Raw genomic sequence first — 18,813 nt, forward strand, 5'->3', positions numbered from 1 at the left:
AAAAAAAAAAAAAAAAAAAAAAAAAGAAAAAAAAAAAAAAAAAAAAGAGAGGAAAGAGAGAAAGGGGGAGGGGGAGGGGAGGAGGAATAGTTCCAAAAGAGAACTCCAAGCAACCTACCTCTAAAGCATGTGTTTATTGGGTCAACAAGTGTTAATTGAGTATCTTCTGTGTACAAAATCTTTTGCAATGAACTGGGACAAAATTGCTAATGTAAAAATGAATTGTTAACAATTATTAAACCCTGCTGGGTTCCAGCACAGATCTCCATGATGAAGATGATTAGTGGGAGTGATAACAAATGGAAACAGACGATTTCTATGTGTTACCTCATGGGTCTTTACAGAAAGCCTATGAGGAATGACACGTTTATTGTCCCCATTTTCCAGAGAAGCAAAATGAGTTTAGGTATGAAATAGAAATAGGAAGGTCAGGGAGATGGACCTGCTCCCCCTCCTTTTCCAAATCCGTGGAGCTCTTAACCCCCCTGGGCTCAGCCATCAACTTGCCTTTCCATTCATTCAGTAAACACTTTTTAAACTCTGTACATAATAGGCCCTTCCTCTGAGGGGCCCTCATCTGAGACCCCACTCCCGTTCTGCAGGTGGTGAAGGCATTTATTGTCCTATACCCGGAGTTCCTGTCCCATGACAAGGACCAGCTCACCAAGGACCTGCAGCAGCATGTGAAGTCGGTGACGGCCCCATACAAGTACCCGAGAAAGGTAAGCTACGGCAGAGGGATGGGCCCTGTCCCCCGCACAATCCCCAGAGTTTTGCTACATATCTCGAGGGTGGCCCTGAAGTGGGGAGCTTTACTCTCTGCAAAAGAGATTAACTGGGATCACTGTCACTGGGAGGCAGAGCTAGAAGCCAAATGCACATGTGTCTAACAGCAAATCTCGTGTTTCTGTCATGAGTCAAACCATCACTGTCAAGCATAATGTTCTGCCGTCTCACCGACAGCAGAACAGGTGCTCTTCCCAGGTAGGAGGTGAGATGTCCCCACAGGTAATACAGCACCCCAAACCATGAAGGGCTGTAACAATGAAAGTTTCTTTCTTGATCGTGCATAATACGTCCCCCATAGCTCTTCTAGGATCTCTGCCCCACATCCGCTCATCCTGGGGCTGAGTTAAAGGAGCAGCAGCCACCACATAGTTACCTGCTAGGTGCTGTACGAGGTGGAGGATAGGGAGGCTGTTGGTTCCAGACTCTCGGCCTCAATGAAACCTACTTCCTTCCACCCCATTTCATGGGCAAAGCCAGTCACAGGGAGTTGGGAGAGGAATCTGCCAAGCTCAGTGGACCCCATTTAGGTTGCCAGGAGGTTTCATCCTTTATGGGGACTGTGAAGGGCAAAGGAAGGTCATGGGGAATGGGTGGGAAACTATAGCAGACTCAGAAGAGATTTGCTTTCTTCTCAACTAGGTGGAGTTTGTCCTAGAACTGCCTAAAACCATCACCGGCAAGATTAAACGGAGTGATCTCCGGAAAAAGGAGTTTGGTGGGATGTCATCAGGAAAAAAAACAGAACCTACCCCGCGACTTAGGCAAATCTCTGGGGTGCCTCAATTTCCTCAATAGGGTGGGGTTTGGAGGGGTATCAGGAGGACTGAGGCCCCAGTATTTTTTTTTAAATCCCTGAGTTTGGTAACTGCCCTCCTTGGAAGTCCTCTGTTCTCCTGGAGGGCCCAGGTGAGCTCAAGGATTGGGGTTGCAGGTAATAAAACACTAACAGCAGCTGCAACAGCACCTCAGTGCTCTCCGTTTGCTTAGTGACTCCATCTGAGCGCAACGCCTTCCCTCCACCATCACCCCCACCCCCAGTCCAGCACGTCCCATGGCCCGATGCTCCCTCTTGGCACCAGCATCTGGGGAGACTCCCAGCTCCATTCCGTAGCCAGGACCCAGGGCCAGGAAGGAGACTCTGCCTGCTGGACCACGCACCTGCCCCTGCGAGACACAGGAGCCCACAGCCCAGACTTTCCTCGATAGACAACCAACAAAGCCCTTCCTTCCCAGGGACTCAGGAGCTTGCTAGGGACTCCCACTCACTCTGCCAGGGATCAGGACCCCCTCCTTATCCGAGAGTCCTCTCCAGACAGCACCTCTTCTCCTTCTCACTGTAACCCCCTCCAGGGTCCCAGATCCCTCTCCACCCCCTGGTTTAGACTCCTGTGCCTGGGCCATGTCCTTGGGTGTGGAGAGCGGTGACTTGGATCATGGTCTTTGACTGCCTGGGAGCCGTGGCTATGCTTTGCCCTGGGAAATTTCCGTGCAAAGGTGCAGGACAAGATTGCCCAGGAGGGGCTGGGGTTGTGACCCAGTGGTACAGTGTTTGCCTATCACGTGGGAGGCACTGGGTTCGATTCTCAGCATGACATACAAATAAATAAAATAAAGGTCCATCAATGACTAAGAAAAACAACAACAACAACAACAAAAGATTGCCCAGGAGCTATGGTAAAGCCCTTGCCTGAGACAGTTCTGTGCAAAGTTTGGAACAATAACAGTCTTGACCTTGAGTTCAGATACTAACTGCTGGGAATAGAGAATTCTGAGCATGACAAGAAACCCACAGTATCTTGCAAGTGCCATGGGCTTCAAACTTGACCACTTTGCAGAAACTTCCCCATAAGTAACTCCCCCCCCCCGGCTTTTTTTTTTTTTTTTTTTTTGGTACCAGGGATTGAACTCAGGGGCACTCAGCCACTGAGCCACATCTCCAGCCCTATTTTGTATTTTATTTAGAGACAGGGTCTCACTGAGTTGCTTAGTGCCTCTGTTGCTGAGGCTGGCTTTGAACTTGCGATCCTACTGCCTCCGCCTCCTGAGCCACTGGGATGACAGGCGTGTGCCACCACATCCCACCACAAGTAACCTTTTGATGATAAAACCTATATAATAAACATACTGTGCTACTCTGGGTCATTGTTCTCCCATCAGAGGTTGATGCCTACCTGGTCCCAGCTTTCTCTTTGTAAATGTTTGGGTGTCTTAATGCCACCTCGCCTGTCTTTAGGTTTGGCAGTGCAGGCAGCTGCACTTGGGGTCTGTTGTACAACCACCAGGGGGAGACCAGAGGCAGAGAGGAGCAGGGGCAGAAGCGTCCCAGCCTGTGGGTGGAGAAGAACTTGCTGTCCCCCTCTCACTCACCCCAGCTAGTCACCACTGGAAAGATCCCACGCACGTCTGCCTTGTTGTGAAGTCCACAGTGACACCCACTCACGGGGGAACACACAGGCACGGCCAACACAGATGCACATCAAAGGACATCACAGGACCAGCCACACCAAAGAAAACCCACACCCCCAACTCTAACCTCACAGACACTGAAGTCCAGACCACGTGTTCCCAGGCAGATTTGCACAACCAAACACACACCACCACACCCCAACACACAGGGCAAGCTAAGGCCTGGCAGTACATCATCTGCCCCCTGAACATCACAGAATGTGGCGTTTTCTTGGATCCAAACTGAGTGCTGGGCATCTGTCACTTGAAGGGCATTCTGGGGGGTCATGCCCAGGCCCTGAGAATTGCCAGGCTAGGGTGACCCTGGGGACAAACGCAAAGCACAAGATCAGGATGTGATTAGAGAGGGAGGTGTTGGCTGGGGCTTAGCAGGGCTAGCAGCCAAGAGAGGGAGGAAGGAGTCCCCCCAGGACCCTGCCTGTGCCACAGTGGGCCGCACCCCCTGCTCCACATCAATGATGCCCTGGGGAATATGAGATGATTCCGGCACCACAGTGACTAACGGCTTGGGCAGCAGGTGGAGGAGCTGGACAGGAGCGTGGCCCCCAGGTCTAGCTTCTCCTCTGAGCAGGGCTCACCCACACAGAGCTGGGCTCTGCGCCACTTGTTTCTCTGGGCCCTCCCCCTCAGGGGTCTCCCCGACTCCTCATGCCCCTTTCCAAACCCAGGTCCCTCTGACACTTTGCTCTGCCTGGACACTGGCCCTCCCTGACCACTCTGGATCTGTGTCCCCATCTGTGCAAGGGACCTGGAGAGGGCACCTCAGGGTCCTGGGACAATGCCTGTAAAGTGTTGACACAAGCAGTACCAAGAGCCGTTGTTACAAACGTTACTGCCTTTAATGGCTGTGGACCTTCCAAGGTGCCAGTTCTGGAAGGAAAGAGGCCCCTCACAATGCCCCATGTGCACGGGCCCAATATGTCACTTCCCCCAGTCCTCATGAGCCTGTGCACCTGGCCCCATGTGCAGAAGGAAACCCGCCCGTAAGGCACCTGACCCTGCCAGGGTCTTTGGAGGTGTCTCTAGGGGACAAAGAGGACATGGCAGGTTGCCTTTGGCTTTGGGCAGCTTCCTGGGCTGTAAGAATGACCTTCCCTTTCAGTGTCCTGGACTCTGCTCAGTGTCCCTTCCTTTCTTTTGTCCAGATTGGGTTTCAATCCTGGTGACCCTGGCATCCCCCTGTGGACGTCCCCTGTCCCTGTACAGGCTGGGCCTCTCCCCTCTTGATAACCTGTCACTGTTGTGCAGTTGACTTCAACCTTCCTGTTCTGGTGCTCTACTTTTAAACCACAACAAGCCAGTTCTGTGGCTTTTTATGCAGATAACGGCACCGAAGCAAAATGTATTTCATTGTATCATTACTCGGATTCTTTTTCTGGTTTTTTTTTTTTTTTTTTTTCACTGTTTTTCATGATTTCTTTAGGACTAAATACATCGGTTTTCTACATAATGCAATGACAGACTGTTTGCAGCTTACATGCATAAAGATTAGAGAGATGGGGTTTCTAGCCCTGATTTGGAGCTGCCATGGGCCACATGGGGTTTGGGGACATGTGTAGTGACCCTGAGGAAGTTCCCCTCAAGACCCAGCCAAGGAAAGAAAATCCCTAGTGTGGGATGTGTCCACAATTCCCCTGGATGGACCGTTTCTCAGATACCCCCACACACCCGATAGCCCATGCCCGTCAACAGACTCCATGAGAGAAACAGGGGCCTCTTTCAAGGTCACCTAGGAAGCAGACGGTGCAAATCCATTCTAAGCTTAGTGCAGCTCTCAACTGAAGCCTCCCTGGGAAATTCAAGAGAAAGAGGGAGAGAGAGGGAGGGGACACCAGGCAGGGAAGCATGGCTGGATCTGCCACCTACTGTCACAGGAGGGTCCAGGGGCCAGCTGGGCCCTCATTATGCCCAGTCAAAGTCCTGAGGTCCAGACCTGGACCAGACCTGGATGTCGAAGGGTGAGATGGCCTTCCCCATGGAGCCCAGCTTGATGCTCATTCCCCAGGAGACAGCGCAAGTCATTCCCTGTTCACAAGAGAGACGATTGAGGATGGCCAAAGAGGCCAGGCTGGTCACTAAGCAGCAGAATTCACACAACACGGCCCCAGGCCCCTCCCTGCCCTGCACAGATGTCAATCATGCTGTACAAGGAGCCCTTGTGGGGGAAGCTGAAGTCCTGGACTCCATGCTCAGGGCACTGACCCAACTGTTCAGTGACCCCAGCATGGGGTGGCTCTGTCTTAAGTGTGAGGAGACCAGTGGCCAGTGAGGGGTCAAAGAGAGATGCAGAGGGTGAGCCCCACCTGGGGCATGTGCTGTGGGGCCTAGAGACACACCAGGGCCGGGCTGGGTCCTTGCCAGGGGAGGCCATGCGTCCACACGCACTCGCTCTAGGCTCCTGGATGGTGAAGGAATCGGCCTCAGCTCCTTCTCAGGGCCATGTTGAGCGTGCCCACTGTGCTGGCCCCACTGCTCCTCCGCCCCTTCCCCTCCCTGACCACTGACCCCTTGGCTGCTCCTCGTTATCACTCTTTCCAGGGCTGAGCATTTGCAGTTGGACCACAGCGTGAGGCCACCCAAAGGTGCAGGGGAGATCAGCAACGGGCCAGGATGCAGGAAAGCCCGCTGGTCATTGTCCTTCTGCAGGACTTGCTGCCCACATCACTCCGCACATTAGCCCCACACCTCTAACTACCCTTGCTTGTCTGCCTCCTGGGAGAGCAGGAGGTGCCCAACAGCCCAGAGTCGGAATGTTTCTTTTTCTTTTTTTTAAGTTTGGAAGAAAACCAATCAGGTGATTTTTTTCTTTAAAAAAAAAAAAAGAGTCAGATAAATGTGTTGAATTGCAACAAAGGAACTAGGTTTTCCAGTTTGTCCCAGGGCCTGAGGTGCGGTCATCCCTCTGTTAGCTGGAGGAATGATGGGCTCACCCAGCATCAGAAATGGACTGAGAATGTGTTGGGAGAGGAGCACCCACCCCACGCTGCCGCTGATGGAGTCTTGGAGGTTCAAGGCTTGCATGCCACCCTAAATGCCCTCCAAAATGGTGGCCCAGTGACACTCTAGGCTCACACAGAGTGTGTTTGTGTCTGGTCTATACAGAGAGTCTCTGGTCCCTCATCCACCCTGGTGGCATTCCACAGTCAAACCTTGTGGCCCTAACCACCCCAAGAGGACCCTCTGGAGCCAGTGCCCATGCCTCTGCATGGGGCCACCTGGGAAGGGACAGATGGTGGAGTTGGCAGGACCTCCAGGTGGTGGTCTCCCTGTTGAGGGAGAGGTCCTCCTAGCCCACCCACGCCTGGGCTCCCTGAGCTAACATCACAGGCACAGTGGCAAAATGTCCTTAGGTCCCTTTTTGAGACCGTGCCTGTCCGTCCTCAGGTGTTGGTGTCCTGGTGGGTTTTCAGCTGTGAATTCTCTTTCTGTAAATCCACTGGAGGCAAATGAGCTTGGAGCCCTGGAGCCTCCTGTTGGCTCTGAGCAGTGAGGGCCACACAGTGGGGCTGAGCACAACACGCAGTAGGACCAGCAGTCTCCAAAGCTCAGTGACCCAGCCCCCGTCCAAGGGCCCGCGCGGCCTGGGCACCCACCGTCTCCGACTGTCCATAGAGCTCGTGGAGCAGGAGGCCCGTGTGTCGTCTCCACTGCTCATGCTCCTCGGGCAGCAGGGCCTCCCCGCCAGTGCAGCAGTGCTCCAGGGTGGGGAACCTGAGGCTGGGGGAGGGCAGCAGGGTCAGGCCTGGAGCTGGCCCCAGGCCCGTGCCTTAGCAGGTGACAGCGGTGTCCCCTGCATCATCCACCGCCCACTCCCTGACTTTCCTGTACAACTTCTGGTCATTGTGGTGAGGTCAAGGCCAAGTGGAGGTCTCTCCCTTCCTGCCAGCCCCCGAGATCTCTCCTGGCAAGTGATGGGCGGGTGGTCGTGAGGCACTGGGCTCATCAGGAAATTCGGGTTCAATTTGGATTTGGGGAGGGAGCAAAGTGGGTTCATCAGAACTCATCTTAAGGAAGCAGATGTGCAGCTCAGGGTGTGGACACGACCTGAGGGACACGCTGGGTGGTGGAGGACCATGCTGCCCTCAGTGAGGGCTGCTGGTGACCTGAAGGATCTTGTTTCTAGGTGGGAAATGAAGCTGGGTTTGGAGATGATTTCCCCAGGGCCTCGGGGAAGGTGGGGCTGAGCGGGAAGAGACAGAGGCTGGCAGGGAGCAGAAGACACCTCAGAGCAAACAGAAGCTCAGAGAGAGGGAATCCCAGGGAGAACAGCAAAGTCTGATGGGAAGGTTTCTCCTAATTGACTGGGTTCCTGGATGTGGGAGCTCTCCCTCCCCTGAAGTTCTCCTAAAGCTCCCAAGAACAATCGCCAATCAGGGTTGGATTCCTGCAAGAAAATGGGGGGAGGGATTGCTTCTGACCCAGCTGGCATGGGCGGTGCCTGGCCGGCCCCTGGGGAGGACAGAGGGAGTGGCTTCTGCACCACCTTCCACCTCATCCCCTTTCCTGGTGCAGACAGAGGTGGAGCAGGGGCGAGTTCCACTGAGGAGCCTCTCTCCCTCCTCTGGGCTTTGCCCCATGTGCATAAGTGAGCAGAATTTCTGGTGGAGTCGCTCATTTTGCACTGAAGAAATCTTACTGGCTTTGGACAAAGACCATCATCTGAGGAATGTTGCAAAAATTAACTGCGATATGTATGAGCTTGGAAATTCAATGGAATCAGAATCCAGCCAGACTAAGGCTTCATGAATAAAATCAAGTTTTAATCCAGTTAGCTCTAAAAGGGTATGCAATAGGCTCCTTCATATTTTAACTCTTATGTCTAGAATATGTTAACTATGATTTTATGATTTTTGAAATAACCATTTCAATTTCTGAGTCTAAAAGATAGACAAATGCCCCTCAGGTTCAAAGAGCTGATATCTGGATAGCTAAAAATTAACCTTCAAACACAGGGACATGCTAAAATAAAACTGTGTAAGACAATGGTGTGCATTCATCAGATGGACAAAAGTTATCTTTGACAATAACAAATGTTAGCGAGGATGTGGAACAAGAGAAACTCTCCTACATTTCCATTGGTAGCATACTAGTTTAATAGTTTGGCAAATAGTGGGTAGTGTCAGTGGGACCTGTTAATTCTTCTCCAAGAAAAACTCTTCAGAAATGCATGCTCATACATACCCAGGTGCATGGGTCAGAGTTCATGGATCACTGATTTTCAATAGCCCGTATATGAAAACTACCCACATCTCTACTAAAGGTGGGACTGAAAGAAGAAAACTGTGAAAGGAAAATGAACTACAGCAATATGCAACACCATAGACCCAACGTAGAAACATTGTCAAAGAAAGAAGCAAGGTATCACAGAATAATGTAAAATTACAGACGTACAGTTCAAACCATGTAAAATGGACCTATTTGCTCAGGAATATTTCCTTAGTAGCTGTTTTAGACAGCTATTTCACTGCTGTGACTAAAAGACCTGACCACAACAATTTGAGGAGGAAAAGATGACTTGGGGGCACAGACAGTCCATAGACAGCTGACTCCTTTCTTGGGACCCGAGGTAAGGGTGTGGTGAAGAGAAGCAGGTGGGGACATGCATCTGGAAGTAGAGAGAACTGTGCTCAAGGAAAACAAAATATAAACCTCAAAGGCACACCACCGAGGACCTCCAGCCACACCCTATCTGCCCACAGTTACCACCCAATTAATCCATATCAGGGGATTAATGCACTGATTAAATTAAACCTTTCATAACCTAATCTTTTCACCTCTAAGCTTTCTTGCAGTGGGGTCTGACACATGAGCTATTGGGGGACATCTCCTATGTAAACCATAACAGTAGGGACACTAGACAGGGAACTGAATGCCATATAGATTGAGATACTGATTCCCTTTAGGGGACCCGAGGAGTCACGTGGAATCCTCTGGGGTGCTGACAAGGTTCTATTTTTGTGATTTAGGTGAGTGTTCCACAGGCATTTTCTTTTCTACATTGGATTCACCTGTAGATTTCCATCTTGGGCATGCTCTCTGTATGTCTCTCATTTCATAATAATAGCATTTGAATAAATTCCCAAAGATACAAGGTGCACTGAGTGTTGGTTTCTCTTGGGTCTGTGGATCATGCTTTAATTTAACTAAGGCTGATTGTTGATAATTATCACCTCCAACACACACACACACACACACACACACACACACAGTCCTCCCAGAAAAAAAGGAAAATCTTTCATGGCATGACACATCCTTAAGAAAAAAATAAATAAATCCTACTCAGAGCTCCTTGTTACCAACCACTTGTACATACTTGGCAAATTTCTTCTGTAGAGTCATTCGGAATACACCTGGTGCAGCCAGGAATTGGGTGATGGGGTATTTGAACAACACCTGCAAAACGGGAAGAGAGGGGATTTTATTTTGATAGTTAAGGTTAAAAGCATCCCCATTATGAACTCGGCAGTTCTGACCTCCCCTCTAGAGAGCCCACTCATTTGTTAATTCTTTCCATATATGTGTATCTATCGGGCAGGAACTTCATTAGGGCATGTGTCAGATGCTGTCAGGGGGGACACAGAACTAGGGAGGTGACATCAGACATGACAGAGCAGACACTCACAGAGAAAATAAGACAGGCACCAAATGACAAGGCAGAAGCTGGCAGATGCCATAACAGAGACTTGGAGGAGTTATGTTAAGAACACAGTGAGGGAAATTGTCCTTGTGGTTGGGCGGTGAGACCTTGTTGGAGGAGGTGGCACTTAGGAGGGACAGTCGCAAGTGGGCAGGGGTCTGCAGGCAGAGAAGTGGGAAGCTCATGGAGACCGAAGGTCTCACAGGAATCAGTCTCAGGAGCCCAAGGAGGTTTCTGCCAAGTCGAGTGACGTCACTTCCTCAGACCCAGAGGAGAGGGGCAAGAGGTCAGCTTAGGAAGACCGAGGTTGGTCAGAAGAAGATTATCTGGGCTCTGGAACTTCTGCTCTCCACCAGGATTGATTAGGGAGGGGAGTCGTGAGAGCTTCGGATCAGGGCTCGGGGAGGGAGCCACAGCCAAGAGAAGAGGAGGCAGGTTTTGACTCCAGCTGGTCTGGATTTAAGTGCTGCTCCATGCATTAAAATCCCAGTGGTGAGGAGGACTCGGGCCTGTGGGCCAGGGAGGCTTGTGCAGCTCTAAGGCTTGGGTGCACAACGTGCTGCAGCCGATCATGACGGGAAGCAGAAGCACATACCAAGTGGCGCTGGGGGTGAGGTTTGAGAAGCGCAGGCNAATTTTCTTAGTTTTTCTTTAATTCTCTGTTTTCATTTAATTCTCTGACATGAGCATAATGTGTAACTTTTCTGTAACGTTTGATTTTTGAGGTTAAAGAGCTTTATAACATGAGGAACGCTCCTCAAAGGTTTGCTAAAAAATTAAAACCACACTGAGATTTCATCTCACTCCAATCAGAATGGCAATTATGAAGAATACAAGTAACAGTAAATGTTGGCAAGCATGTAGGGGAAAAGGTTCATTCATATATTGGTGGTGGAACTGCAAATTGGTACATCCATCTGTAAAGCAGTATGACAGTTCCTCCAAAAACTCAGAATTGAACCACCATTTGACCGAGTCATCCCACTCCTAGCTTTATACCCAAAGGACTTAAAATCATCAGGCTACAGTGACTTGGCCACATCCATGTTTAGAGCAGCTCGATTCACCATAGCTAAGCAATGGAACCAATCTAGGTGCCCTTCAACAGATGAATGGATCAAGAAAATGTGTATATATACACAATTGAATATTATAGAGCCATAATAAAGAATGAAATTATGGCATTTGCTGGTAACTGGATGGAACTGGAGACTATCATGCTAAGTGAAATAAGCCAATCCCAAAGAACCATAGGCCAAATGTTCTCTCTGAGATGTGGATGCTAAACACTTGCCTAGCATGTGTGAGACCCTAGGTTCGATTCTCACTGTGAGTCCACTTTGAAGAGCTGCCCCTGATGTCCACAGGTGAAGGCAGCAACAAAAGACACCCTCGTGCAAGAATGGAGAGTGGGGATTGCATGAGCTGACCCACTTCTTCCTCTGCCGCTGGGTTCCATCCAAGACCCCAGCCTATTGGACAGAGCTGCCCACACTCGGGGTAGGTCTCCCTCCTCGGTGTGCTGACCTATATTCCAGTCATCTCTGGGTACATCCTCAGTGCTTTCCCTGTTTCCTAGATGCTTCTGTTTGTTTGGTTGGTTGATTTTGGTACTAGGAATTAAACCCAGAGGTGCCTAACCACTGAGCCACCTCCCAGCCCGATGCTTCTTAATCAAATCAAGTTGACAATCAAGATTAACCACCACAAGATCATTAAAAGGAAAAATTGCAGTTAGTAAATGCAGAAGGGAGGTTGAATTTGGAAATCAACATATTACAACCTCCAAGCCAGGCAGGGTGGTGCACACCTGTAATCCCAGCAGCTCGGGAGGCTGAGGCAGGAGGGTCTCAAGTTCAAAGTCAGCCTCAGCAATTTAGTGGGGCTAGGCAACTCATCGAGACCCTGTCTCAAAATAAAATATTTTTTTTAAAAAGGCTGAGGATGTGACTCAATACTTAAGCACCCCTGGGTTCAATCCTGGTACTAAAAAAAAATTACAACCTTCAATGCAGTGGTTGATTCAGACAAGTATCATGACGGAACAGGATGCTACATTTTCTCAGTGAAAATCATAATTGAAAAATATGAGTGACCCTGGAGCTGGGATTATGCTCAGTGGTAGAGCACTTGCCTAGCATGTGTGAGGCCCTAGGTTCTATTCTCAGCATTGCATACAAATAAATAAAATAAAGTCCATTGACAACTAAAAAGAAAAATTTTTTAAATATGAATGACACTGTTTTAACAAGTGAACAACTTTAACATCATTAGTTGAACATATCACCTCAATGAATTTTACAACAGTCCTAGGAGATAGGTCATGTTGTTATTCCCATTATATGAATAAGGAAATCCAAGATAGAAATGAAGTAGAGATTATTAAACCCCCCAAGTATCGGTGAGAATGTAGAGGACGGAATTTACTGCGGATCAGTAAGCATGGATACATGGAACTAGGAAACCAATGGAATATAAGGATTAAGGAAAGGGGAGGTGACATGAAACCCGGGTTGGTCCTATTGCCGTCCCGAAGGAAGAACGGGTTGGTGAAGAAGACAAAGGACTTTGTTTATTCATTTAACCAACGTGAGCTGAGCACCAAATGTGTCCCTGACAATGTCCTAGGCCCTAGAGACATGCCAAGTAACAACCAGGCAAGAAGCCCTACCTTCCCGAGCTTACATTCTAGAGACAAGGGAATAACAAATTCAAGCATCGTTATGCTGAGTTTTCAAGGAGCCCACTGGATAACTGGGTGAAGATGTTCAGGAAACAGTTGGACATAAGGGTTTAAATCTCAAAAGTGATGCTGAGACTAGAGCTAGACCTTGGGAATCTTAAATCATGGTCAAGTGGATGCACGTGAATGAGGTCACTGTGCACGCACAGGACCTAACACCAGAAGAACAGTGGGCTGAAGGTGAAGCTCCAGGAGATACCAACATTTCAGAAGAGTCCAGAAAAGAGAAGAAGCAGGACCAGTCAGGCAAGTAAGAGGAAAGCTAAAAGAGAATGAAATGACGAGTACCAAGAAAAGCCATTGCAAGAAGGGTTGTTAACAATCTCCAATGTAGCTAAGAGATCAAGATGGACTATAAAGGGTTTTCACACTCAGAAGGTCCCTATGATTAGGACAGAAGCAGTTTCAGGAGGGTAGAGGACCAGAAGGCTAACAGAGTGGGTAGAGGAACGGTTACAGTCGACTCACCTGAAGTTGACTTTTCCGGTATGAATTTAGTGCAAAGAGAAATGTAAGCAGACAGCTTTTTAAATACAGAATAATTGCCTATGTGTATGAACTCACAAGAAAGTTCAGTGCAGGAGAAGCTGGCAGAGAAGAGAGATTTAAAAATATGTGAGGCAGAGGGGACATGGGGGCAGGAAAGATGGTGGAATGAGATGGACATCATTACCCTAGATGCATGTTTGACTGCACGTGGGGTGAGACTCCACATCATGTACAACCAGAGAAATGATAACTTATGTTCCATTTGTGTACAATGATCCAAAATGTGTTCTGCTGTCATGCATAATTAATTACAACGAATAAATAATGAAAAATAAAAATAAATTTTAAAAGTATAAAACTACCTGAGGCATCTGCAGAGACCAAGATGTGGAATCCAGTGCAACCTCGCGCTGGCTCTGCACCTGGCCCTGCAGAAAGTGAGGTGTGGCAGCAGGGAGGTGGGGAGGGGATGCAAGGTGAGGAAATTCTTGCTGATGGGCCTCAGAGGAAGAAGCAAAGTTCTGATCAAGAAAGCAAGTAGAAAGTGTAAGGAGACTGAAGAGGTTAAGGATGGCCACAGTGAGGAATATTACTGACCTTTACGGCACGTCTGGTACTTTGTTAAACATTCACTTATGTCTATCTAATCCTCAACCCCATGTAGTGAGTATTACCAGGCTTCCATTTTATGGAGAAGGAAAGTAAGACTCAGAACTGGTACAGTTTGGGATGCAGACTCAGAAAATACCACTTGGTTAAGTGGCTTGAGTAAGCTGGGATTTGAAGCCCAGCCTTCTGAATCTGAGACCCTTTGTGCTAAATCATTATTCCAAATTGTTTTCTATGATTGGAGCTTCCCAATCATGTCCAAACACCCCTGAGGAAGGAGGCCATAATTTTTGAACTGTTGGTCTGCAAAGCATGCGGGGTTTTGGTTGCTTGTTTTACTTTTTTTTTTTTTTTTTTTTTTGTTTGTTTGTTTTTGCTTTTGTTTTTGTTTTTTAACATTAGCTGCTCTGGGACAGATAAGAAGAGGAATCATTACTGTGATTCTTAGTTGGGGTTTTCTTGACCATGTATGGATAAGGGTAAAAGGAAATTGAGGCTATTAGCAAGAGAAGAGATGAGATGAAACTAGAAAAAGAGTAGAATAATGCTGTGAATTGATGGTCCTGGTAGGTGGGCAGATAACACAAACGTCTTCAGGTGGTGATACTAAAAATGATGGGAAGGAGATATAATGGCAGTAAGAGAGCAAGAACTGAAAGAGAAGCGACTGGGGTCCAGAGAGGCATACAAGTGCACACAACCCTAGAGGAGTTGGAGGGATGGGCGCAGAAATCAAGCTTTTGGCTGGCCAAGAGTTTTCAGGGCAAGGTTGGCATTGGAATCCAGGACTCCTGACATATGATGCAAGGATTGTTGCCATCTTACAACTCATCCTCCTTGATAACTGTTAGAGATTGACCTTCAGAGACTCTGTTATACCCTGTATATTCCCCACAGTGCTTTGCATCAAGTTAGTCCACATTGAGGACTTACCAGATGAATGAATGAAAATATAACAAGGGTTCTAACAAAGGGTATCCAAGACTATGAGCTATATTTTGTTCACCTTTGCTAGATTAATAACTAGCATATGGTAATTACTGGGTAATTGTGTATGGATGGATGGTTGGATGGTTGGAACCTGCCTTGATAAAATCAAGAACACATTAATGCTTTTTATAACACAAGATACCCAATCATTTCACTTAGCCTCCAGGAATTCACACCTCAGTCAAGTGGCCATAAATAAACCTCTTGCTCTGTCTTCAAGAAGTGAATTGTACTGCATTATTGGCATTCAATAAGCAGTTCCTATTGATTGAACTAGAAAGAAACTATATAAAATAACTATTTAACATCCACAGAATGACATGCTGCTTTTATGTCTTTGGTTAAAGACATAACAAATGGTGCATTCTGGGGACTTGTTTCTCTTGACAGTGACAGGGTGTTCTGAACTTTGAAGTACACTGTGATGAATGCTCAGACCCCTGACCTGTCTCTGTTGTCAAGGTGTCTGCATAGTTTCCGGAGGGGGGGGGGTGTTCTGGGAACCAAGCCAAGGAGGTTCTCGTATTTATAATTTGATGACAACTATTGCTTCATTTTTACACTGAATAAAATACTTCTAGAAAATGAGATCAAATGGATTAAAATTAGTCTTTGATCTCATTTGTCAAAGTCCACAGGCTGAAAATATCTGCACGTCACAGCTTCATGAATAGCAGTAATAACAAGCACCACATATTGAACATAGATTGTGTGCCAGCATGTTGTTTATATTGTCTGAGTCTGCTTAGCGGACCTCATTTCATAAATAAGCTGAGGTGTGAGATTTTAAGTAACTTGCCCAAGGTTAAATAGAAAACTTAATAAACGGCAAAGTTCAAACTTGATACTTTTCCTGCTCATTCTAAATGCGTCTTCCCCCTCCTAAGCAAAAGCAAGACTTAAAACAACTAAATGCCTGATCTATTTGGTGAACAGGCTTTTATTACTACCTGGCTAGTGGGGCAGATTCAAAGGGGTGGGAGGAGTGACTTCTAGGCTTCGGGACTGTAAGAATTGTATACAAAGGCGTTGTATGGACTTTCTCACTCCCTATGTACAACTCCCATATGCATTAGTCCCATTTTCGAGATGCAAAATTCAAGTCTAAGGGAGATGAAGAAATCCCTGAATCATCACAGAACTCTTTATATAAAAGCAGTGATGTTGTTTTACAATGCTGACTATTTACCTATAATGTTTCTTCTTTTTAACCCTTTAATAGTTAAACAATATTAAAACCACATAAAGGGCCATGAGGAAGTTGAAATTGCTAGGCTCGCTTTTAAGGAAATGATTGTTCTGTGAACACATCATAAAAACTCATCATTAAAATGATGGTATGCAATTCTATCAGTGAATCGCAGACGAGAATAACTGCATTCGACAATATTTATTGAGTAGCCATTATGTGCCAGATACTATCCTATGCCCTGGGTATTCTGTTGCATAATAGAAAATAAGTCAGACAAGGGCTTTCTAGTTTTGGAGCTTATATGCTAATGGCAGACAGGTAGCAAATAAGCAAATTAATGTGTAAATAGCTCAGATCACAGTGTGTTAGAAAAGTAATTAAACAAGATATGGAATGCAACTTTGGAATGGGGTAATGAAGTAAAATCTTGAATAAATCACATTATATTTGAGACCTGACAAACAAGAATCAATCATGCGGAAATCTGAGCTGAACACACGGCCCACTGAGGGAACAGAAATAGGAGGAACTCTACCCCGTTCAACAACAAAGACAGGCGCTGGTGAGCAAAGGAGAGAGGATTGGTATAGATGGGGCTGGAGACGTGGGCGAGAGCTTGAGCAATCCTCACTGCTTGTTAGAATAGCCAAGGGAGCTTTAAAAAAATATATAGATCACTGGGTCTCTAGTCCCAGAAAAACTGATTCAGTCGGTCTAAGGTGGGATCAGGCATCAGTATATTCACAAAATGTCCTGGTTATTCTGTGGTTGAGATTGAGACTCCGATATGGAGATTTCTAGAGTCTGTAGTATGGAGAATATAATTAAAGACTGGGCGGACTCAGAGAATCCATGAAAGTGAAATCTGAAGAATTGTTTCAAAGAACATTTCCCTACAGAGAAATTGAGCAGTCTTAATTGCCAGACCTCCAGAGGACATAAAAATCTTGCCTGCCAAGAAAACTTGGCCCAAGAGATACCAACTAATAAAATATGAGGCTTTCCATCTTTCAAGCTAGCTACCACATTCTGAATCCATAGGACATGCCAGACAGCTGCATGCTAAGTCCTTCACTAGAGGATCTCATTTTATCTCCGTAACAACTTTATCCTATGTGAGAGGTAGAGTCCTTTTAGAGATGATAGTACCAATCTCAGAAAGACGAAGTGTCTCACATAATGCCACAGAGCTACTAAGGGGCAGAACTGGAATTCAAACTCACCTCTCTAATTCCAAAAATTCTATGACCTAATTGCTGCTGCATAGTGTAAAAGACCAATTTTGCTGAGGTTGCAAAATGGCCAGCATGAAGCCAGGCACAGTGGTGCACGCCTGTAATCCCAGCAGTTGGGGAGGCTGAGGCAGGAGAATCGTGAGTTCAAAGCCAGCCTCAGCAAAAGCAAGGTGCTTGCAACTCAGTGAGACCCTATCTCTAAATAAAATACAAAATAGGGCTGGGAATGGGGCTCAGTGGTCGAGTGCCTGAATTCAATGGCCAGTTTTTTGTTGTTGTTGTTGTTTGTTTGTTTTTTAATGGTGCTGGGTACTGAACCCAAGGTTAAGCATGCAATTGTTTATACCCTCAACACACACTTTGTTTTCTTCTTGTTGTTTTGGTTGATTGGTTGTTTTTAAGCACGGCTCTTCTAAGAAATTGCTACTGGGTTCTGTTGTGAAACACTTTCAAGAAACAGAATGAATCTAGAACATTCTGGTAAAACCACCACTGTTGTTAGTTATCACCCATCTCTCTGCCCCACAGATGGTACTTTAATTTGCACGAGTCAAGTTCTGGCCAATGCACTGTGAGCTGGAACATATAATTTCTCCCTCTTCCACAATTATTAACAATTCTTCAAATAGCTGTTCCATCAGCGGGCCACCCAAGACCTCTCAGCTGATCTATGTTAAATAAGTAGTAAGAGCAAGAGATAAACAAACCTTTGCTATTTTATTGAGCACTGAGGCCTGAGGGATTATTTATTGTTCATCATGGTGTAGTTTATCCTGGGTGATGTAAACTGAATCTTCCCTCTCTGAGTATGCTAAGGTATGACAAATTGCCACCTCTATTTATGCATGACAAATGCCCCCAAGTACACATGTATGCATTTTATTTTGAAGCTGAAAAATGTTAAAACTAACTGCATCCGTGGAAATCATTCCTCCAGATATTTTTTTCACTACAAAGAATATCGGTTGTTCAATTTGACAAAGCAGTTCGCAAGTGGGAAACTAAACTAATGTCACATTCAAGACACAGGTGCATCCCTTGGGAGGGAAACACACACACACACACACACACACAAGAACCAAGACAAAGCAGAGTCCACCAAGTACAACCTGCACAGATCAGTGTTGTTATGGGAGAAAAATATCAATTCATTTAACAAATGGTATTTGAGGAAGCTACTATATTCAGGCATTACCAAAGTGTTTGAGAAAGACTAGTGAACAGAACAGATAGAAATCCTTCCTTTCATGGAATTTATATTCCAGTAGATTAAGGCCAGGCAATAATGACAAGGCTCTAAAAATATTTATTATGCCAGTATAGGCTTCCTGTTTCTCATGATCTGAGCATCCAGCTGAATAAATGAGAATTGGGGCAAGCTAACACCTTCCCTCTTGGTGACATTTAGGGTAAAATCTGAATATATGCAGTAATCCAACCTATGCCATCTGGGGCCCTGAAATGCCGATCATTAATATGGCTTAAACTCTTAAATGCTGGTTTTTTATTTCCATTCATAGGAAACAACAGCTCTTTTTTCTTCTGGCTGCACCTGGGGTCCGGCCCACTGGCCTAGAAGAAACGGAGTTTGTGTTTTGATCAATTAACCTGGAATCTAAGAATCCCTGTATCCTTTAGAAATCTCTGAAAATATGAACTCTGT

At 46.6% G+C, this 18,813-nt stretch overlaps 2 protein-coding genes across 2 annotated transcripts in view; one reads left to right on the forward strand and one right to left on the reverse strand.

Annotated features, from left to right (window-relative positions):
- The window catches only part of Acsm1 (acyl-CoA synthetase medium chain family member 1), a 43,893-nt gene extending 42,141 nt beyond the window's left edge, over nucleotides 1-1,752 (forward strand). Inside the window, exons 15-16 of the mRNA XM_048790072.1 lie at nucleotides 603-722; nucleotides 1,429-1,752. Coding sequence (XP_048646029.1) covers nucleotides 603-722; nucleotides 1,429-1,584 — 276 coding nt within the window. The 3' untranslated portion in view covers nucleotides 1,585-1,752. The remainder of the gene's footprint in view (nucleotides 1-602; nucleotides 723-1,428) is intronic.
- A 2,903-nt stretch (nucleotides 1,753-4,655) lies between these two features.
- On the reverse strand, nucleotides 4,656-9,701 carry LOC125612335 (acyl-coenzyme A synthetase ACSM1, mitochondrial-like). Its single transcript, XM_048789597.1, has 3 exons — nucleotides 9,569-9,701; nucleotides 6,849-6,972; nucleotides 4,656-5,280 (listed from the first exon to the last, which is right to left on the reverse strand). The coding sequence occupies exons 1-3, from the start codon at nucleotides 9,592-9,594 to the stop codon at nucleotides 5,158-5,160; spliced, it is 273 nt and encodes a 90-aa protein (XP_048645554.1). The 5' UTR covers nucleotides 9,595-9,701; the 3' UTR covers nucleotides 4,656-5,157.
- Between the last annotated feature and the right edge of the window lie 9,112 nt (nucleotides 9,702-18,813).

This window comes from Marmota marmota, unplaced genomic scaffold (assembly GCF_001458135.2).
Source record: "Marmota marmota marmota unplaced genomic scaffold, marMar, whole genome shotgun sequence".
Taxonomy (NCBI): Eukaryota; Metazoa; Chordata; class Mammalia; order Rodentia; family Sciuridae; genus Marmota; species Marmota marmota.